This window comes from Sphaerodactylus townsendi, linkage group LG01, assembly GCF_021028975.2.
Source record: "Sphaerodactylus townsendi isolate TG3544 linkage group LG01, MPM_Stown_v2.3, whole genome shotgun sequence".
Classification (NCBI taxonomy): Eukaryota; Metazoa; Chordata; class Lepidosauria; order Squamata; family Sphaerodactylidae; genus Sphaerodactylus; species Sphaerodactylus townsendi.
Window position 1 is genome coordinate 97,858,737 of NC_059425.1, and position 22,703 is coordinate 97,881,439.

The 22,703-nt window shown below is 41.1% G+C and overlaps 1 protein-coding gene across 1 annotated transcript in view; it reads left to right on the forward strand.

Annotated features, from left to right (window-relative positions):
* Positions 1 to 20,495, forward strand: part of CNKSR3 (CNKSR family member 3) — a 79,613-nt gene extending 59,118 nt beyond the window's left edge. The window contains exons 5-13 of the mRNA XM_048488464.1: positions 1,570 to 1,611; positions 4,102 to 4,221; positions 6,048 to 6,107; positions 10,340 to 10,408; positions 12,691 to 12,837; positions 14,369 to 14,493; positions 15,377 to 15,585; positions 16,287 to 16,376; positions 18,710 to 20,495. Of these exons, the coding sequence (XP_048344421.1) occupies positions 1,570 to 1,611; positions 4,102 to 4,221; positions 6,048 to 6,107; positions 10,340 to 10,408; positions 12,691 to 12,837; positions 14,369 to 14,493; positions 15,377 to 15,585; positions 16,287 to 16,376; positions 18,710 to 19,008 (1,161 nt within the window). The 3' untranslated portion in view covers positions 19,009 to 20,495. The remainder of the gene's footprint in view (positions 1 to 1,569; positions 1,612 to 4,101; positions 4,222 to 6,047; positions 6,108 to 10,339; positions 10,409 to 12,690; positions 12,838 to 14,368; positions 14,494 to 15,376; positions 15,586 to 16,286; positions 16,377 to 18,709) is intronic.
* Positions 20,496 to 22,703: the final 2,208 nt, after the last annotated feature.

A 22,703-nucleotide genomic window follows, 5' to 3' on the forward strand; every position in this document is an offset into this window, starting at 1 on the left:
AGACCTCCTACAGCAGGGATCGGTTCTCCACCCATACCCATCCTGGTTGCACTTGACCGCAAAGAAGGTTGAGCAGAACGTCTTCAACCTAGGTTACACCAAAGAGGTCACAGACATCATTTTAGCCTCCAGGCGGGGATCCACTAATAGAAATTATAATGCCACCTGGAAGGCTTTCATCAGGTGGTGTAGAAGGAAGCAGGTTAACCCACTTAAACCTTGGGTGGCTGACCTTTTAAGCTTCCTTCAAGAAGGAATCAGGTCAGGACTCCGGGCTTCTACCCTGAGACAGCAGGTGGCAGCAGTGTCTTCAGTGATTCCCTCATTCCATGGGTGGCCTACTTCGCAACATCCACATATAGTGAGGTCCCCTCCCAGGGACATCACAGCTCACTCGGTGCATGTGGCAGCAATTAGCGCTGCCTTTGTAGGGGAAGCCTCAGTCTTAGAGATCTGCAGGGCAGCCACCTGGACATCCATCTCCATCTTCACTAAGCACGACAAGGTAGACAGATACAGTGTGGCTGATGCAACATTTGGTCGCGAGGTTCTGCAGCATGTACTAGGGCAGACTTCTGACCCACCCACATAGGGACATTGCTCTGTAAGGTCCCATTTGTAGGAGATGTCCTCTTACTCAGGGGAGAACGACCATTGGTCACTTGCTGTGAAGGGTCATTCTCCTTTGAGTCCAGGAAACCTTTGATTACCAGAAACCACATATTTTACTGTGTTTGTAGGTCTAGAGTTCACCTAACCATTGTCTTGCAGGCCCCCAAAACTGTTATACAGTTTGTTTGATGATGTGGTCCCATCTTGTGTTGGATGCATATTTAAAGTTCTGTGTAAAATTAAACTAGATAGTATGCTTTGAAAACTTTGTTTAGGCATTCCTTCAGAATTCCAGGCAGCAATGTAATCTTCTAAACGAGCCTGCTTTAGATCAGTGGTTTATACTTCAACCGAGTAAATAATGCTTTGTTTGCTGTCTTGAATACTTTTAATAGTGTATTTTGGATAACATCTTATTTTTAGTATGCAAAGACACTGGGTCAGATTTCAGTGGCTAAGATTGTGAAATCTTAGAAGAAAGTAAGAGATGGTGTTGTTTTAAGAATAAGTATAAAAAGGAGTGTGACAGTTTGTTCAGTAAACCACTGTAATCTTTTGCCAATAAAGCTGTGATCAGAGGGTTATGCACACTGTGTGGTAGACCATTTACTTTTCAGTTGCACAAGAAGTGAGAAGTGGTCTGAGATATTGCAAATTAATTGTGAACAATTTTGCACATGCAAAACCCAGTTCCTTGGCTTCAGCATGAATTTCCTGGTGAAAGGTTCTTGCACAAGTCGCTTATGCAAGCAGATTATCTGCTACATATGAGCAAGTCTGTTTCTGTATGTGCTATCAGGCATTTTGAGTTCCTTTTCAAGGAAATCCAATGGAATGTAGTATCTAGGTATTTATGGTCTGGCAGCATTGCACAGATCTTTTACCGAGTAATTTCGAAGTGCCAGTTTGGTGTTGCCACACCTGGTTCTTGAAATAAATTACTATCTTTTTTTCTAGGACTGTCATGTAGCTGAAATGGAAGATAAAGTCCTTAGTGTAGTAAGTATATGTTTTTACGAATAACTGCTTGAATTTGTTTGGAGCTGTTCTTGGAAAAGTGTCTTGCTTGAAAGAAGCTTTGCATGGCTTGAGCATAGGCCAACAATGCCTTACGCTTTGCCTGCTCTCCTTCACGCTGCTGTCTTTTGCAATGGAACTTCCACGCTTACTCTAGACCAGTGGTTCTCAACCTTCCTAATGCCACGACCCTTTAATACAGTTCCTCAAGTTGTGGTGACCCCCAACCATAAAATTATTTCCGTTGCTTCTTCATAACTGTAATTTTCCGATGGTCTTAGGCGACCCCTGTGAAATGGTCGTTTGACCCCCAAAGGGTCGCGACCCACAGGTTGAGAAGTGCTGCTCTAGAAGTAAGATGTCCAAACTTGCTTTTGGATAATGTAGGGAATTCAGGAAATGTCAAATGTACAAGACCTTTTCTCGCAGGGATTTTTATTCTGCTCTGGTTGCTTAAGGAATTGCTGCCAATATACAGATTTGATAGTGCAAGGCAAAGGTGACCAACTCATACTTACGACAGATCTGGCCCTCATAATAAATAACTCATTTGGGTCATGTGTGTTATAAATTATCAAAATACAAAAGCCCCCCCCCCCCCAACAATTTTTATGAATTAGGGATGCTTGTCACGGTTGCTTAAGGCTGATCCTGCCTTGAGCTACTGGGGGGTTGGACTAGATGACCTGTATGATCCCTTCCAAATCTGATTCTAGTAATATGAATTAATTTACTAATGTGAATTAGTATTAGTGTTACTATTAATAAATTAGTAATTAGTTTAATACTCCAGCTCTGATTTGTTGTAAATTAACATGTTTTCAGGTTTAGTATGGATGTTCAGTATAACTGCAGACAGTACCAGTGCATAATACATAAATTAAATTGGAATTTTTTTCTTGGACTTCTGCATCATTCCCCTGCCAGCTGTGGAGCTTTGTTTGTCACGGGGCGGGGGGAAAGGGGAAGAAGAATGGAGAGGAAGCTTATTGGGAGGCAAACATAAGGCTCCACACTTGACTGGAGAAGGCTGGTGTTCTTCTGTGGTGTGTGATGCCTACTGCAGTAATGACTAAGGTGTGGCAGGTCAATAGTTAAACTGTCCTTGCTATCCACATGAGGATGCCTGGTAGCATATAATACTCCCCTTTGTATGGGCCTGATTCCTCCTCCTCCTGTCTTGACTCTGGGCTTTCTTTTGTGACCCTGTCAGAGTTGGCTAGTAAGTCCTCCTTAGCCTAGACTGACAGGCCTCACAGTTCTGCCCCCTGTCTTCCCCTGGAGGTATAGAGAACTGCCTGTATTTTCTTTTGTTCTTCCTGATAATTGTGCTGGTACATCTTTGTCTCCTTCAGCCCAGCAATTTCCAGGTGGTTGTCGGGGTAGTGGCCCTGGGGCTGTCACCGAGCCAGAAAGTGGGCCATCTTCCTTTCCATCTGTTTGTTGTTTGGACCAGCAGTCCCTCTGGCTGCACTCTATGTGCATTGGTTCCATTGACCACATTGGAGCTTCTCCCTCAGGTGCAGTGTGAGGGAACCTGTAACAGGTTGCCTTGGAGACTGAGGCTCATAGGCTAGGTGTTTGATACCTCTGGTAGAAGTGTCCTGATTCTAAATAGAGAAGCATGCTGCAGACACACCAAACATTAAGTACATATAACTGCATAATAGAACTATTTACATTAGAACAAATGTGACTTTACATTATAAACTGTCTGCATCAGTTATGGAGATATAACTTTTTTGTTTCTAATTGCAGTTGTTTTGAAAAAAAAAGTATTCCAAATAGTTTTGCAGCAATCTTCTAACCTCAAAAGGGATACATTGGCATGCTTTTTAAAATATTTTGTAACAGTTAATCACTGCTTCCTGCTTTTGACATGGATCAGGCTGTGGTGTTTGATAAGGTCTTCTGTCACTGAGATGCTTAGGAATTCGTTAGATAGTAGTTAAAAATATCCCTGCCTCCTCCAACACAGAACCATTTTCCCATACCCAATTCAGTATATTCTTTGTCCTGTTTGATATATTTATTTTTGCTGCTTTGCTTTGAATTCTTGTAAAATTTCAGTTCATTGTGCAGTGTTGGAAGTGTGTGTGTGTGTGTGTGGGGGGGGGGGGTGTTAGTCATTTTACTAAATGTTATGCCTACTAATTACTAGGCCATCGAGCCCAGTGCTGTCCACTGGTTATGAGCTCAAGCAGTGGTTTTTCATGGACCTATTCTATGAAATTTATTTAAAATAGAAGAACTGGGTGTAGAACATGGAACTGATACTTCCAAGAGTGTGCTAAGCTAGACAAGTGATGAAACGTAACTCTTGCCAGCTGCCTCAACCTACTAATTTGTGTACAACCAGAAGTAGCTATTAAATCTTTTCACCCCTGTTCTTTAGAAACAGCATGGGGACTGTGGAACAGGCATTGTGATTATGAAAGTAACACCATATCTCCTGTTATTCTTTTGTTGTAGTCCAAAATTTTGAATGGAATTTGTGATAAAACAATCCGGTCGACAACTGATCCACTGATGAGTCAGGGTGCTTGCCTTGAGGAAGTTCACCTAACCAATATCAAACCTGGTGAAGGCTTGGTAAGAATACCTTTGGCATAACATACATGGGTTAACCCTAGTGTCTTCGAACTGTTTTTTAAACTGGTTTAGTGTATGCCTTTTTTTTCAAACACAACATTAGTACTTAACCTACACAGTTCTGTGAAGGACCCCTGCCCTGGACTCCCAAAACTATCTTTCCTTCTCATCCCAGCTATCCAATGTCACTAAGCTTGACAACAGATGTGGAGGAAAATGTCCTGTCCTTTATGTGTAGAAATGACAATGGAAGCTTTTAATGACAATCATTTGTTTTATTGAAGTATTTATACTGCCCCTTTTTTCTTGGCTCAAGATGGCTGACAAGTATCAATTAAACATTTAAAATTAAAAACCAAATACAATTAAACAAACAGCAACCCACCCACCCCTGCCACTTTTCAAAGATGTCTGCTGTTCATATCCTATCAAAAGCCCTGGCAAACAAGCCAGGTTTGTATCAACCTTCTAAAGATCTCCAGTGAGGGCTTTCCCTCAGATCTTCAGGGAGCCCATTCTGCAGAATGTGAGCTGCAGTGGAAAAAGGGCAGGCTTTGGTTGATGCCAGACAGGCCACCTTAAACAGGGGAATAGCCAGCAAGCAGCACTCTAAACACCACAGCTGGCACACGAGGATGGAATGGCCTTCATGTCTGTGGGCCCTCGGGCATGAAGGACTTTAAAGGTCATAACTAATACCTTAAATTTGACTTGGAAACAAACTGGCAGCCAATATAGTTGTTTCAAAATCAACAGGATAATCCCTGATAATAATTCATAGAATCATAGAGTTGGAAGAGACTCCAAGGGACATCAAGTCCAACTTCCTGCAATGCAGGAACACATAACCAGAGCACTCCTGACAGATGGCCATCCAGCCTCTGTTTAAAAATCTCCAAAGAAGGAGACTCCACCCCACTGTGAGATTCCACTGTTGAACAGGCCTTACTGTCAGGAAGTTTTTCCTGATGTTTAGGTGGAATCTCCTTTTTTTCACCTTCAACCCACCTTCAACTAGAGCTCACCTGGTGCTTTCTGTCCCACTCCTCCTCTCCACTGCTACTCCTCTCCGCTGCTTCCAGAGAGTGAGCAGTAGAGCCAATAGCAAGCCCCACCTCTCAGCAAGCTCCACCTCTCAGATGCCTAGTGCTTCCTGTCCCATTCCTCCTTTCCACTGCTACTCCTCCACTGCTTTCAGAGTGTGAATTAAGCTGCCAAATTCTGGTCCAGCTGTAGTTTCAGAGTTATCTTCAAGGGTTGTTGAGCATGTTACATTGTTGAGCATGTTACATTAGTCCAACCATGAGGTTACAAAAGTGTGGCCCAAGAAAAGAGAGTGTTGGCAAACCCAATGCAACTGATAAAAGCTGCTCCTGGCACAAGGCTGGGCCCCCGGACACCAACAAGCTCTTAACTCATTCTGCAAAAGTCAACTCCACTCCATCTACGGGAAGTGGATCTAGTCCATTTAGAACATCCACCAATCAATGTTGCATCAATCTTATCTGGATTCAGCTTCAACTTGTTGGGTTGACAACCAAGATGGTCACAGCTGAAGGCTTAGATAGATGGATAGATCTACAGTGATGATTTAGTTATGCAGTGATGATTTAGAAAACTGAATAGGAATTAATAGGTTTTTCTTTCACCACTGTGAGACTTCTCCCAATTCAAGCTCCCAGTGTGGATTGGGCTTGGTGTTGTGGTAATTATGAAAGGGAAAGTTGTTCTTTACTTTAGAAATACTAGTCTACAAAGCCTTATTGTAGTTGTGGGCACGCTGTAATTAGTCATGTTTCTCTTGTCTTTTTAAATATTTACCTTAGGGAATGTACATAAAATCTACTTACGATGGATTACATGTGGTCACTGGAACAACAGAAAATGTAAGTTTCTTTTTAGTGTCTTCTTCAAAACAGAATTAATACAAGCTGTTTCTTCTGAAAGGGAATTCAAGCTACTAACTAGAGTAAAAGCAGATTCTGAAGTCATGCTGTATTTATTTGAGTTATTCTTATTAGCTTATTTTTGACTGTAGTAATTAAGAGTGTTCTTGTATGTCTGTGTCAGCCTGTTTATTATCGATCTGCTAGTTCATTTTGCACCATGCAAATAGACAAAACTGTTTCAAAACCCAATCAAGATTTAGAATGATTTGAATTGCCAGAAGTACTGTTGAGCAAAGAGCTTATAGATTTGTCTAGTAAATGCTGACTGAGCAAATATATGCTCTCATAATGTGCCCTGTCCTTATAAAAGCAACAGCAGGATGTTTAGTCTAAAGATTCTATATACTTCCTGGGACAAAGGAATTTTGCAAGATAACAAAAACTAGTCCTTTAATTGCAAAGCTTCACAAGAGATATATCAAGTGGGAAATGATCAGAAGAACTAATGCTTTAGGTGAAGCTAAGAATCTTGTTGCACCCTTCAGAGAGAACAATTCTTTTTTGTACCCTAAAATTTCATGATATATAGCAATGGTTCCCAACCTTTTCAAGGATAAGTGCTCCATAAAAAAATGTATGGGCTCACATATGATAGTAGCTGTACTGTTATTATCTGTTGACCAAGAAAATGCATCATGATAAAAAGCTACTATGAATTCAGTAATGTTTTTAAAATAGATTTTATTTTAGATTTTATTAATCAAAACACCATTTACATACATTTGAGAAACAGTAATAATACATGTTATTTATTCAGGAGGTATGTGTGCTTATTTATTACACTGAGTAATTTAATGAGATGGTTGGTTTTGTTTTGCAGCTTTCTAAGAATGAATGCCTGGCTAAAGTGTAGACAGTACAGGTTATTTGTATTGGCTGTTGGAGGTTTTCCGAGCTGTGTGGCCATTGTCTGGTAGTTTTAGCAAAAGCTGCCAGATCACAGCTATACAGCCCAGAAAACACACAACAGCCGAGCTGATTTCAGCTGTGAAAGCCTTCAACAATAAATTAATCTGTATTTCTAGGAGTTCATTTGGGTACCCTATGAACTTTCAGTCCTTAACACAACAATTGGTGGATTCTTATTTATTTTGATTGTAATCCTGCTTTTCTGTGGTCAGTTGGCTCCCAAAGGTATCAGAATATTACACAAATAATGATTAAAGTGCTTAAAAATGTTCCTTATGGAGAGAATTCTCAATAGTCCTGGATTCACGTGTAATCAAGAGATGCCTCTCTGATTCTCTTCCCCCACTCCACCCTGACCTTAGTAATGAAAGAAAGGGGGCCTCATCTTCAGAATATGTCAGATCTCTGGGCATATGTGTTGAACTGCAGATCTTTTCCAAAGCTGATCATTTAGCGATTACTAATCTAGGTCGCAAAATAAATGAGAAGCCTTGTGCTACCTTAGCAGGTGACACAGTTTATTCTAGCATAGCATTTCTTCAGTCAGAGCTCAAGTTCACATGCATGGACTGTCTGGAGGCAACCCTCCTTCCCTGCACTTAACTGGACTATCCTAGGGTGGTCAAGAGGAGGACACTGCATCCCTGATGGCTGCTTGATGCAGTCTGGGCCTTCCTGAGCTGCTGGAAATGTGGGAGATGCAGGGAATCCAAATTCAGGGCCATGAGGAAGCTGTTGGTCAAACAGGGGCTCCTCAAAGAACTATTGCACATGTGTCCATTGAAGGCATGGGCATTTTCAGGTGTCACCAGAAGGAATGGGCTGGGGAGCCGATAGGCACCAGTCAAGCCTCTTGTGAGGAATAGTTCTTCTCAGCAGTATGCAAACAGCTCTGACTGGGGTGGTACACACTTGGGGGCCTTCTGGCTGAGGATTGCCTGATACTGCCTGCCTGGATAGGGGGATTTGTAGCAGGCTGGGGAGGTGTGGCTATGCTGTACCAAGCTGGTTGGTGGATGAACACTGATGGGGAGGACGGCAGCCAGCTCGGGGAAGACACAGGTGGGGGATGGCAGAAACCTGCCCAAGTGGGTTGGATTTGTGAACCCCTTGCACACAGGTTGGGAGCCAGTGATCTAGCTCAGTTATCAGATGGTACAATTAGCTGATGGAGTGCAGACAAAAGTAAAGGGAGACCAGAAGATCAAACATTCCAAAACATAGATAGTTGCATTGTTTAATTAACAAGGGAGCCTTTCTTGCTGTACAGCAGCAACTTGAGATACCTTATGTTGGTTCTATTATTTTGCAGAGCACAGCTGAACACGAGATTTAATCAAAAGTAAATGATGCCATATCCAGCATTGCCAGAGTAACATGAGTAGTGTACATGAGCATGTGAGCAGGGAGGATTGCTCTCTGTTAGAAACCTCTTCTCTGATAAATCAAATCAGTTTTGAAAATGCATTTAAATTCTGACTCAGAAGTCACCTCACTTTTCTGATTCATCAGGAGATTAAATTGCTTATTCATTTAATGGGATGCTGTTGATATAGGGCTGCTTGACCAAAGTGTCAGAATTTTCTAACTATGTTAAATGGCTTAAGGTTGGATTTGTGGATGTTTTTCTAAGGAGAGGGTGAGGCCTCTGCGTTCTCATAATGTACAGGTTCTAAACCTTTGAATCTTCTTGGTCTCTTTTTTAGTGTACTTGAATCTGAACAAGACCGCTTCTATTCTAGGGAACCTACCGCCATGCAATAGGTTGCTGTTGGTCTGCATTCTTAGTGGCAGGGTAGAGAATATTCTTTTACTCTTCCCTATAATTTTATTCTTGTGATTGCTTGTTCTTTGCTGTTTGTCCAATAGTAAGTGTAAATGATAGCTTTAATTGGCAGTTGTTAACAGTTATTCAAGAGGAATGGTACGTGCCTGATGCTGTCAAGTGACAGGATTTCCAGGTTGTTTTTAATGACTTGTAATTTCCTGTGTTTTGTGGGAATGCTGTGACCCAAACATAAGTTTCCAGTCTTTTTTTCCAAACGATTATAGTGCAAACTTTTAAAAATTTTAAGGTGTGAGTGGGGGGTGGGTGGGGGGATGTAAGCTTTTTGAAGCAGATTCTCAATCCTGAATGAGATTTGTTGGTATGTGCAAAACATATATAGATTTATATATCCATAACTGCAAAGCCCAAGTCATCATCAGCTGGGTTTTTAAATTGGTATTTCCATTCTGAGGAAACGTGTTGCTCATTGTGGCTGGAGATTCCCGATCTTCCATAGAATCTTCCTTCCCTTTCCCAAGAACTCCATTTTATGAAGATTCTAGATATGTAGTTTGTGTTTCACAATTCTGACTCAGTCTGAGGAGAGTGTGTTAGACCTGTCAGCTGCTGATCCGTGAGCATAGCTTTCCTAAGCAGTCTCCAGTGTGCAGGTAGCTCAAGGGGATTATCCTGCCTTCCATTGTTCCAGATAAGGGAACAGAGGAAATGAGGCATTTGGCTCAGTACTATGAGTCACATGAATCAGCTTAGTATCCATGTTTTCCACCTTCTTTGACATGTATTGCTGGTGTGTCATTGGACTTGATTACGTATAACGGAGCGGAGATGTTTTACATAAAGTCTGCCGTAGTGTCTTCTGTGCTGGATAGATCATAGAACAAAAATACTGAGCTGTCTTTAACTGCTGCCTACTAATATGTACCTGAGTGTGTCATCTGTTTAGTTGCAAAATCTCTGCTGCAGAGTTTTAAATACCTTTTGGCTTCCAATGCACAAGTGAACAGGTGGTATGTTCCTCTGACTTCAAACAACTATGCTACACATTTATGGTTAAACTTGCAGGTTTTAATAGATGAATGAGCAATAAAGAACAGGTGAACTTCAGAGTTCTTGGAAAAATCTGATAGAAACTCACTATATTGACATGAAATAAAATAGTAATCATGTGAATAGCAGCAGAAATGCCTTGATATTAAATATTAATACTGTGAATGCTAAAATCTGTAACCACTTCACCATACTACTTTCCTTCTCTTTCTCTTCCTCTCTTAGTGAAGGCAAGAATTTTGCTATTTATTTAAACTATAGCTGTGCTATCCAGTCATGGCAGCTGTAACTTTCACACAGATGGCATTCTGTTTATGTTTTGCCAAGATTAGCGTTGCATAGGGAAAGGGGTTACATTTTTTTTAAAAAAAGTTTTCAATGGGAAAGTGTGTGAAAAATGAATGCTTCTGTTTCACTTCCGCAGTCTCCAGCTGATAGGTCTCAAAAAATTCATGCTGGTGATGAAGTGATTCAGGTGAATCGCCAGACTGTGGTAAGTAAAAGCGGCTTTTGCTGATCCTTGTTTTTGGTTAAGTAGATTTCAGAGTGTGAGTAGTTCACAAGATAGATTTGTTGTTTTCACCTGTGATTGGCCTCGTAGTAGAGAAGAACAAGGAATGTCAGAGCACTGAGTGCCCCTTCATACGTCCCTCAGTAAAATAACTGTAGACAGCAATTTCATTTGCAAAAGGTTGGTCATCAAGCATGCCTTTTTCTGGATAAAAATGTCTCAGGCATATGTTCATATCAGATCTTTAGGCCCTAATTTTTTAAGAGAAAATATTACTATTAAAGAAGAAATGTTTGTGGGAAATATAGCCAGATTTTTAAAATGGAACAAGTATTTGCTGGTGGTTGAAGTACTGGTTGGGGTACTGGAAGAAAGGATGTTTTGTCTCTCCTTTTGCAATGCCCCCACCCCACAGCTTGCTTCTGCCAATTTCTTCCATGAAGGTACGTTTTAAAGGAATCCAGCCACTGTGGTAGAGATGGGGCCTAACCAGAGAAAACACTCGCACATATATGCACAAATGGCCTGCCTATCTGATTAAACCTAGATCCATTGCTACCGTGATCATGTATTTACTAATGTCTTCACAAAGTATGTCTTCTTTCCCCCCTCTCTTCTCAGTGTGTAGCAAATCTGCCACACCAGATTTGGCTGGGCTTGGTGGGAGGAGGAAAGGAAGTGTGTGGGTTGCTTCCTTTCCACAGCCACCTTATAGAAAGGGAGATGGGAGAGATAAGAGGAGTACTGACCATCAGTTGAGGATACACTTACTGACAATGAAAATGGTGGTGGCATTTCACTCCTTTGGCAAGCATATAGTCTTCCATTCCTATGCATCACTTATCCCTCCAAGCAGCCTCTGTGCTTCCTTTCTCTCCTCATCCAGCCTAAAGAACCCTTGTGTGGCAGTATCATCTGGGCTGCTTGTCAGGAGGGGAGTGGCTGGGGAGATACCAGGACAATATCAGCAAAATAAGGAAGATGCTTGAATTTTACTGCAGGGATGCTATAATTTCCACAGTGATGGGTATGGGATAGGAACTGATTAACGTTTTTGACAGTGCCCCGCACATCATTCTGTTACGGCCTTAACAGGGGAAGGGGATTTGGGAAAGGAATTGTCCACCAGCTGTTAAGAGTGTAACAGCACACATTTAGAATTTTAAGTAGCACAGGGGAATAAAAACAACTCACTTTTGGCTGCGAGAGGTTTGGCCGTGGGATCTTTGGGCCTATGTCTACGGGGAAGGAATTCAGGCAAAGAATATTCCACAGAGGAGCACAAGAGTCCAAATTGAGTTTAAACGTTTTATATAAATTTGGTTCAAAAATACATACAGTAAGGCACAAGAGCACATACATTCAAGTTCCTAGTATATAAGCAGGTTTGAAAGATAGATTTGGAAGATAGAGAAGGGAATGGGGTTTTTTGCAGGGTAATACGTTACCTAACGATTCTTAGAAGTAGACAAAGTAGAAGGCAGAGATTCCACGCCAGCACAGAAACCCAGTGAAGACGATATCGTGTCTCAACATCAACAAGACCAAGGGAGGAACATGTGGCAATGAGCAATGTGCTCCAGGTGAACTGAACTTTTATAGGGTAGATCGTTCCTTGGCGGGAAAAGGAACCAATCAGAGCAAGTTTTACTTCTGTAGCATCTGTGCTGGATTTGGGGTGCTGACTTCGATGAGTCAGCTCACTTATTGCTAACCCCGTGACAATAGGGCCAAATTAAATTATCAAGCTAAATGAGGGAGGGCTGCAATGCTCCCATGCAGGTTAACCCTGTAGGGTCACTGCCCAAGATATTCAGATTTTGGCTGAGACCTTTAGACTTGGGAGAGGTAAAGGCTTTTAGGAGAACCATCACAAAAGGAGGGGAAAATGCAGAGCAGTAAGTATTTGCTGCTGACCTGTGTTTCCAATGCAAACTAAAGAATACAGTATCTGCTGGCAGGGTGACTTTCCATATCCTTTGTCTTTAACAGTTTCTATAGCAAGGTGTGGTAATCAAGCATGCTAGTGACTCAAATGAGACCTCCAGGTTACCAGGAGTAACTCATTATCTTAATTCAGCTTTTGTTAAAGTAGTTTTGACCTTTAGCTTGTGGTCATGTGATCATGCGGCTACCTACACCCAGAGGAGTGCTTTTTGGCAACTGGCTTTTGCCAATATGATTTTAAAGCAGAAATATATATAAATAATATTCTGGGGGTATCAGGGGCCATAACACTTTTCTTACTCATTTGACATTTGAAGGTGGGATGGCAACTGAAGAACCTTGTGAAGAAACTACGAGAGAACCCTTCTGGAGTTACTTTACTAGTAAAGAAACGTCATACAGGCTCTTTTAATTTTACTCCTGCTCCCCTTAAAAACCTAAGATGGAAACCACCACTTGTACAGGTAACATACAATTATACAGGAAGGGTTTTTTGTTTTTGGCCTTTCACTAATTATACTTATTTTTTTTCCTGCGTTGTATGTGGTAGTCTTTCTGAACTTGGACAATCTGATGCCAGTACAATTAAAACATTTCTGTCTCATTCTCATTTTAAAATGACCCATAATCCATTAACTGTTCCTAACTTATAAAACTTCACTCCTTATTTTTGGCCACACAATTTCTCTAAGCTGACTGAATGAGAAGCACTTCATCTCTTTAAGTTGCAGTAGACTTTATCTCTTTAAGCTGCAGGCAATTTTGCATCAACAACAATTAAAAATATTTGTTGCCATTACTATGCAACATCAAAAGGAACAATTGCTTTACAGAATTTGTAACATCCATTTTATAAAATAACCCCCTCTTTTAATATATCAAAAGAACAAGAGGTTTTATTTTACCCCTGTAGTGCATGGTTGTTCAGGACAGATATCCTAGAGTGAGGTCATTTGGGGCCGACTTGCTTATAATCTTGTGGACTGATGAATTCTGGAAGTAAACAGTACATACTTCCTGCATTGTAAGACTAACAATAAGAGATTACATTTGTGAAACAAAGCAGCATTATCTAGGGTGGTGTTTGTAGTGTAGGTGATTGTGATTTTTGCTTGCCAACTTTCAGCACCAGCAGAACTGGGATATTGCAATGTGCAGAAGATGTAGTGTAGGAAAAGAAGTGAGGGTAATTTCAAGCTAGAGAAAATAATGCAAGAAAGTACATGGTTCTACATCTAATTTAACAACTAAGTTAATTACGTATAACTGCAACTATATTTATAAATTTCTCCCCTTCTTCCTTTGGAACCAGGTGCAAACAGGTTTTAGTGTAGTCCTTTGCATTATGTATGCTTGATTAGGTCGGAATGCCTGTATTTTTATTAGATAGAAGTAGTTATAGAATATCCATATGATTACGCCTAGAAGAGGTGTCCGAAGAAGTCACTCCATTAAAAAAAAAAGCCAATAGATGAACTCAAACACTATGAACTAGATCTTGCCTAAAATTTCCATGGATGGAAAGACTTCTATGGAAGCAAAGCTTCCCTATATTTTCTGTCCTTCTGCAGCCCAGCATTCCCCCTGAAATGCTGCTTCTATAGGCTTGGGTCATGGCTCCATGGTAGAAAATCTGCTTTGCATGCAGAAAGTATGAGGCTTAATCCCCGGAGCCCCCAAGAAGCAGGTAATGTGAAAGATCTCTGTTCAAGACCTGCTGCAGTCAGCATAGGCAGTACTGACCTTGATAGGCAAATGGTCTGACTCAGTATAATTCATGTGTGTTCACGCGAACTCTCCGAAATACCTCAGTGGAGGGGGAAGCTGGAGATCACGCCAAGTCCCTCCCCCACAGCTTGTTCTTTGGGGCAGTCCAGAAAGAAAATCCAGGAAGTGGTGGCGGATTGATCCTCAATTGCCCTTGTGTCTTTTGCTGAGACAGGGTATAGTAGGTATATGATTTGTAAGAGAATATTCCATTTCTTTTACTTGCAGACCAGCCCTCCCCCAACTACAACTCAATCACCTGAAAGCACCATGGAAACTTCATTGAAGAAGGAGAAACCAGCCATTTTGGACCTTTACATACCTCCACCCCCAACTGTTCCCTATGCTCCTCGGTATGTCAATAGTGCCTGTTGTGTGCAACTCCTTTTAAACTTCTTTGTGCTGGCTGGATTGCAAAATTGTGCAAATTAACCTGAGATTGTACTGATTGTCTTTTTAACTAAATAACGGAGCTACTACGTATTTAACTTTACTATTGCTTGTTGGGTAAAACAGTCAAGCATGGGACATGGTCAAAGAAGCAACACTTCAAATTCTTTGTTTTTACTAGCTTAGAACTTAGTGGCTTGGAAAAAAAGAAAAAGAAAAAAAGGCTAGTAACGCAAAGTTCTACTTTCACGTGGGTGCAAGTCTGGTCAACATGTTAAAACTTAACCCCCCTCTCTTCCCTGCCTTTGTGCTTCATAGAAACCCAAATCTGGCACCAGCAAAAGCAATGTTTGAAAGTGTGTATATATTATGCAAATGGAACAGAAATGCAAATTGTCTTCCATGATCAATTGGGAACCAGGCAATGTTTTTGCTTACGTTATTGAATTGCTGATAATCACAGGGAGCAGAAAGGGTGCAATGCAGGGTATGCAAGTACCTCACATCCTGGTCACTGAAATCTTAGCCACTCCCTCATGTACCAGAGGTTGCTCGCTCCTCCCTCCCTCCCTCTCTCCCTCCCTTCTATTTTCTTTAATGGCTATAATGCCCTTTTAAAAATAGTTGGTTCTCAGCGGTCCTATACATATTGTGCTTTTTCCGTACTTGTGTGGCATTGCAGCCTACACACGATGCTGACACATGCCTTTCACCTTTACACATATTTTGCTTTCTACTACACATCTGTGGAAACTGAGAAGTGCCAAAATACTATAAGGATTTTGAGAGCGAAAAAGTTCATCCGCTTTATACTTGCATTTCTAATCCAATTAAATGTCCTTCCAGGGATGAGAAAGTGAGCTTTGTTTACGGAGGAGGCAATAAACCAAGGTTGCCTTTACCTGGTTCCAAAGGTGCAGAATCTCCTAATTCTTTCTTGGATCAAGAATGCAGGAGGCGAAGGTTTACTCTTACTGATTCTGATCCCTTGACTCGTTGTCCCATAGAAGCAAATATTCTGCCTGCAAAGATGCGAGAAAAAACTCCTTCTTATGGTGAGTAAATCCCCATTGCTTTCTCTGTTCTTGTTCTTCAAAGCTTTAAAGCTATTTTTTGTTTGTTTTAAGTTGAATTTGGCAGGCTAAGAAATGAAGTTTGAAACCGCTTATTAGAATTTGTCAAAGTGAAAGCTTGCTGAGCCATCACTTTTTAAATGCTTTGTAGCTTTGAAAAATGAACAAAAACAGTTGGCCAACTTTAGATGTCAGAGTTGGTAGGGAGGAAGCTTCTAAAGAAAACCACTAACAATAGAAAGTTGTCTGTCTGATTTGTAGTTTTCATTAGAATTTAAGTTGAGAATTAATGTGTTTCACGTGTCCTCATTCTTGAAGTTTACATGTTCAGAGATCATTTAGATCTTAATGCATGGTCTTGGTGATAAACAGAAATGTTCTCCCCTTCTGACCTTGCTTTTGACCATACGGGCAGGATTTTGTCTAGAAGTTGTTGGAAAAGTCTGGGCCAGGAAGTCCTTGTTCTGATTCCACAAGGCAGCTCTTCTTCTGCGGTTTACTGTAGCTTTCTACTGTAATAATCAATGCATCTTGGAATAATTAGCTGCTTTCTACTATAATGGTTGGTTTTAACTGTTCTCGTAATTCCACTGTTACAAAGCCGAGTTAATTAATGTTCAGTCAGTGTTCAACTCTCAGTGGCAGCGCTGCATTCTTCTTGGATACTTTTCTGTTTTCCTCAGGGAAGCCTCGCCCGCTGTCTATGCCTGCAGATGGAAACTGGCTGGGAGTTGTAGAACCTTTCTGCAAGCCCCGAGCAATGGGGAGAAAAGGTAAGTCATGGAAACAAGCTGTGTCGAAGGACAACACACTACTTGATGTGGATTCCTGACTGTGCCAAGGGAATACTGTGCCTGTTATGTACCTGGCTCTAGTGAGAGGTTTGCAGTAAGAGTTTAGTTAGCTTTGCAGAGCATCAAATATCCATCATGAATTTGTCAGGTGTTAATATTGCATTTTCTTCTTCATAGTGTTGTTGTTCCACCATAGGATTTAAGCTGACATACGACCTCCTTAGAGGTCTTCCATCCTAGCAGTGATCAGACCTAGACCTTCTTCAGCAACGTTGCTGGATCACGTGGCCTTATACTTGGGATGGGGGCAGGGTCTGGATCCTGTGTTCTGAAGGACCTATCTTTGGCCTTTTACTCATGTAAACTGGCAGCTAGGGGGTCAATGGACTAATTCTCATTCTGAGTATTATCCTAATATTAATATGACATTCCCTTATTGGTTTCAAAAGCGAGTAGAAAGCTTGGATGCTAAATGGCTCTTCGCTGTATTATGGAGAACTCATACAAACCTTTGGGACTAAGAAATGTTCCAGGCCAAAGACTGCTTCGCCAGAGCTTAATGAACTGTTCCAAGATACTGTTTGTGATTTTATCCCATCTTCTTCTGAATCACAATATCACTGTTGCATCTTTATCTCTGTTAGTGTTCTGTTTAAGGCCGTAAATATACTCAGAGTCTGGTTTAATTTTAAACATGAGCTGAGTGGAAACTCTGAGGTACTTGCTTGAAATGTAATTGTATCTGCGGGGTAACTTGATCGAGATGCAGCTGCAGCATAGAAACTCTAGACCTTTCTACCTGTCCTGAGGAACATCGGATAATGTCTGACTGTGCAAAAACCTATGAATAGCTTTCAGAATACTGCAGATAGACATGGTTGTAAGCCAGGTTTGTATTGCTCAATGCATGTCTCAACAGACAAATAATTGATTTCCAAACGGCGCACTGTTCTTTGGCAATGTAATATGTGATGCCGCCTCAAGATGAATTTTATAACCCTTATGAAACACTAACTAAATGGTCTAATCACAGAGATCTCTATTCATTATCTCAATATTGCCAACCTGACCTATTCCCTGTTCTACAGCAGCAGTTGTCATAATTTGTGCTGCACTAGCAATCATGGAAAACACCACAGGGCACAGTGGTGGAAGGTTTATTAGTCATGACTTCAAATGCCAGGTCTGAGGAGCTGGCACTAGCAAGTAACAATGGCATTCCAAAATAAATTAGGCTTAATCACAAACTCATGGGTATAATGTAGATTAACAGCCCATTGATTGCTAGGAACAGAGCTGTGGTGGCGAACCTATGGCACTTCAGATGTTGGCCATGCTGGCTGGAGCTGATGGGAATTATAGTCCACGAACATCTGGAGTGCCATAGGCTCGCCACCACTGGTATAGAGGAACAAGTTTGAGGAGAAATGGTGAACCCCCCGACTCTCCCACCAAAACCTTCCCCTACAAGAATTTCAGATATGTGTTTGTGAGGGTGACCATGTCTACAACCCACAAGAGGAGAAGCATATGAAGAGAATAGTTCAGCATCCTCTTTGTGTAATGGTTCCTAGTCTAGACAGTTTTAAAGGGAAATTAATGAATTCATGGAGGCAGCTTGGTGTAGTTAGTGCTAGGCTAATATCTGGGAGAGTGGTTCAAATCCAAATCTCCAGTCCACCATGACTCTATTTGGGTGAGCTGTTGAGACTCGTTCAAGCCTACAGCTGTTTCTGTGAGAGTAAAATGACTGAAAGAGATACAGTTGTATGCTGCTTCATACTTGCTGGAGGACAGGTGGGATAAGAATGTACCTAATTAAATAAATACAGACGCCCATCAATGGCTATAAGCTATGAGGATTTAATGCATATACCTCTGAATTGTTGGGGGCTAGGGTTTGAACTACAAATGGGAGTCTTGCGTCCTGTTTGTTGGCTTTTCAGGAGTGTGTGATTTTGACTTCGTCAGACACCTCATTTGTCCAGTTCTGTAGAGCTCATCCTCTGTTCTTTATGTCAGAATTTCCTCCCAGCTGCCTTCCCCCCCCCACCCCCAAGAAAGAACCCCCAAATTGGGGACTGCTTTTAATGAGCTTGCTTGTACGTAACATGTAGTTTGGTCCTGAAGGCAGAACACAAATCCTCAGTCACAAAAGCAGAGGACAAAAACAAAGCTGTAAAATATTTATTGCAGGGATACAGGAGATATCTGAAGATCAATATGTGTGGCTACATATGAGGAATCTGCATGTCATATTTCACCCTCCACAGGAATACATAAAAGTGATGATGGATGTTGTTCTGTCATAGGTGAAAATGTCCTGTGTCGGTACTTCAGCAACGAAAGGATCCCTCCCATTATTGAGGAAAGTTCTCCCTCGCAGCATCGTTTCTCCAGGCCTGTGGCTGAAAGGCAACTAGTGAGAGGTGCAGACTACATCAGGGGGAGCAGGTACTTCGTCAACATAGATCTTCATAACAGCGCAACAATACCTTTCCAGGAGGAAGGGGCCAAAAAGCCACCTGTAACCACCTCCCCAAAATCTTCCTCTACAGAACCTTCACTGCTGGTCAGCTGGCTCCAAAGGCTGAAGCTGTTGACTCACTGAATCACGGGTTGGATTATAATTTTTAAGATATGTTGTCAAGTGCCTTTTCCTCCTATCCCCACTCAGTCAAACAGCAAAACTATTTAATGGTTGAAAGTTTTTTTTTATTTTTCATTCTCTCCTGGAGAATTCAACTCTTCTGAGATTGCTGTATCAAATTCACTGGAATTGGAGAGCGATCATAAGATGTCACCTTTCCTGCCTGCCTGCGATCAGAGGGGCATTTGGTTCTTTGGAAAAACAGTTCAAGCTTGAGTGATCTTGCAAGTTACTGTGGACCTGAAATCGACACAACCTGGGCCGGGCCAAGCAGTGAAACCTTGTAGCACGTTCATTTGCTATGATGCTGTGCAACCTACTGCTTGTGCAGACTGTGTAGCACGCAGCAGAAAATAAATTCCCAAGATGCTGTCCTGGCCAAGCGGGACAACAAATGGGGGAGATAACTCCCATCTGCTTTGAACAGCATTGTGGTACTGCAAGTGTCTGCAGACTGAAATCCATAAGGAATGAAAGGCAGGGTTTTTTTCCTTTTCATTCTGATTAGTCAGAAATGGGAACCTATCCTGGTGGATACTCTAGTCACTAAAATCTCAGAGGTCAAAACTCTTTCCTGAATTGCTGCAGCGTACGTCCAGTTAAGGCATGGATTGCTACAACGTGCCACAGAAATGCCTCTGTAGTGGTGATGGTGAAAAGAACAATCTCCTTGCAATTTTTTTTCTTTTATAATGTTAGAACTGAATAGCTGTTAACCAAAGTATTCTTCTGACAACAAAACCCTACAGGTTTCTGGAGCACCACACTAATTCAAGGTTGGACTGGTTTGATGCTGTTAGTTCTTTAAGACTTTTTGTTCATTTAAAGACGTTGCTGGAAAACTCATTTGGCCTCCATTGATTTAGTAGCAGTGCAAGAGAAGTGGGCTGCTTTGGGGGGGAAAGAAATTGCAGTTAGGATATTGAGAAGAACCTGCAGATTCTGAGAAGGAACTTAACAGTGAGGACAATGAGAAACTGTTTTTCTAAAAAACAAATGTACAGAAGAGTTTTGTCAAAAATCCACAAAGCGCATTCTGTTTCAACATAATTTAAAAGTGTTAAATAGAGTTGTATATATATATATATATTTTACTCTTAACCCTAGGAAATTTGTACATTCCTCTCTACAGTACTGTGCACTAATTAGCCATTGCAAAAAGTTATTGTTTCCAATTAAATTAACAGCCAAATATTTTACTTGGATGGTCTTAGTTTGGTTGATTGGCTTTCATAAATCACTTACACTAAAGCAAGGAATTCAGCAGATTTTATATTACTGTCTAATGTTATCATTTTGACTTCAGCAAGCTTATGATATTTTTGTATGCTGGTTTTTTAGTTTGAAAGGTAGACTTTCTTATAACTATGTGGGAAACAGATACAACTTTATTAAGCTCTGTGGATTTGCACTAATTTTTACCATTAAAAATTGATATGGGTATAAAAGCCAGTTTGATGCAGTCTTCAGACAAAAGTCAGTGATAATATAACACACTCTCTCTTTTTTCTTTTCTTTTCTTGCTAAAACAGACTGGGGTTCAGCACCAGCTGGATAAATGTCATTAATACTGATACAACCCAGCTGGATCTTGATGTTTTTCTCATCGTTATCTGAAATGTTGCTTTGATTTAAAAGTAAGGGGAAATTGGCATGCCAGGTCTGTTTCCCTTCTCACCATGGATTGCATGTTAGAACCCTGTTTAGAATTGCACAGTGAAGGACTCAGCTTAGATGCATGATGCCCCTTTCAGATTTTCTAAGTTCATAAAACTGGTGGTCTTAGAAGGGTGCAGCTCTGTTTTGGATTGCACCATCAGTCTTGTGGATGACTGAAGAAGGTGCAGCTCTAATTAAGGAAGCCCAGTTCTTGGACAGTAAAGAATATGAAGCTTGTTTTGAAGTTCCCACATTTCTCTGTCTGTTTAGTCAATAATCACTTCAGGGTTGAGGGTTTTGTTTTTTTTGTAACTTGCCTTTCACTGTTTGTTAGCTAATCTGGAAAACATCATGTTAAGTGTTTGATTCCATATGATATGAGAAGTGGTTGCATTAGTGGTTGAGACTCTGAGACTGAGCCAGGGTTACTGACCTGCAGGTTGTGGCTGAAGATGTCCTGCTGTTACAAATGAACTCCAGGCGACAGAGATCAGTTCACCTGGAGAAAATGGCTGCTTCAGAGGGTGGACTGTATGGCATTATGCCCTGCTGAAGACCCTCCCCTCTCTAATCCCTGCCCTCTTCTGGCTCCACCTCCAAAATCTCTAAATATTTCCCAAACTAGAGTTGACAACCCTACACTGAACTCCTGGTTTAAATCATATTGCCCATTTTTGCAATATGTAGCCCTTCAGTAAAGTTTTATTTTCACAATTTTATCTCACCCTTCCCCCTTTGAAGATCAAGTCTCCCCTCTTGCCTTCTGTTCCATACAACAACCCTGAGGGACAGATCAGACTGAAAGATTGCAACTGGCCCAAAATGATTGAGTAAGCTTTATGACTGGGCTCAGTCCCTGGTTAAAGTCCAATGTGATAGCTGTTAGACCGCACTGGTGCTCGACCTTGCTTCCCCCTTTCCTCAAAATGGGGATAATACTGCATGTAGCCACTGCTGTAAGGCCAAAGACCCAGAAGAGGGTCCAATCTTGGTTGTGTGGTATTTTAGATGAACTCAAATATTCTTGTCTCTTTCCCTGTTGCAATTTCTGCCATCATTTTGCTTCCTCCAGGGCCCTTGGAAAACCAGACACTTTTGTAATTATAATAAGTAAACTAAGTAGCTTCTCCTTCTAATTCAGCTTTTGGTTATTTTGACTTTTGAAGTTACTGAATATAGCACTTTTATCAGTGTATGGAGAGGGTTAAGTCTTCATCACAGTATGTTGAAGTGTAGGTTTCTGCAGATCACACATCTACAAATTGTTGTAGGCATCAAAAAGGATTTAGGTGGGTAGTATTTAAACTGAGTGGTTAATAAAATTGTGCAGTTAATAAAAATATCACAATGCATAGTCAAAACAACAGTGTGAAAGCATAAAGTCTCATGAAACCAAATGAAAGGCCAAACTATGAGAGGCTTCCTGGGGCAAGGATGGCCAGAAACTGAGTCCTAGTTGAGAGAGTTTTCTTCTACATGCCAGCCTTCCACACAGAAATGGACAGAACCTCTAGGTTTAGGCAATGGTGCATTTTCTGTCTACAAGGTCTCAAATTCAATTTAGCAAGGTCTCTGGGAAGAAGACTTTATACTTGCTGCCTTGCTACCACTTTTGAATGATGCAGTTCCATGTGTCCACAGGTCCATATATGTACTATGAATCTGTGACAGTTCAGAAAAACTGGAACGTTGGGGTATCCTGATTATAGCAAGTATTTTAGTCCTTTCAACTGACAAAGTGTGTTTAAAAGTACAGTAATGTCTGCTGAGTCTCAGAAACCAGCAGAGTGGCTGGATGATTCTTCCAGTGACTGAAAGTGGGCCTTTGTTGATCGGCATTCCTATCTTTTTGTCTTTCCTCCATTACTAGCAAATCTAGCATGGGAGAGTCATGTAAATTCACCAGTTTTTATCATGTGTGCAGGTTGTCCAATTTAGCTTCGGGGAACATGTGCATAAATATTAGGGAAACTTGTGTATATGTTTGTCCTCAGAGG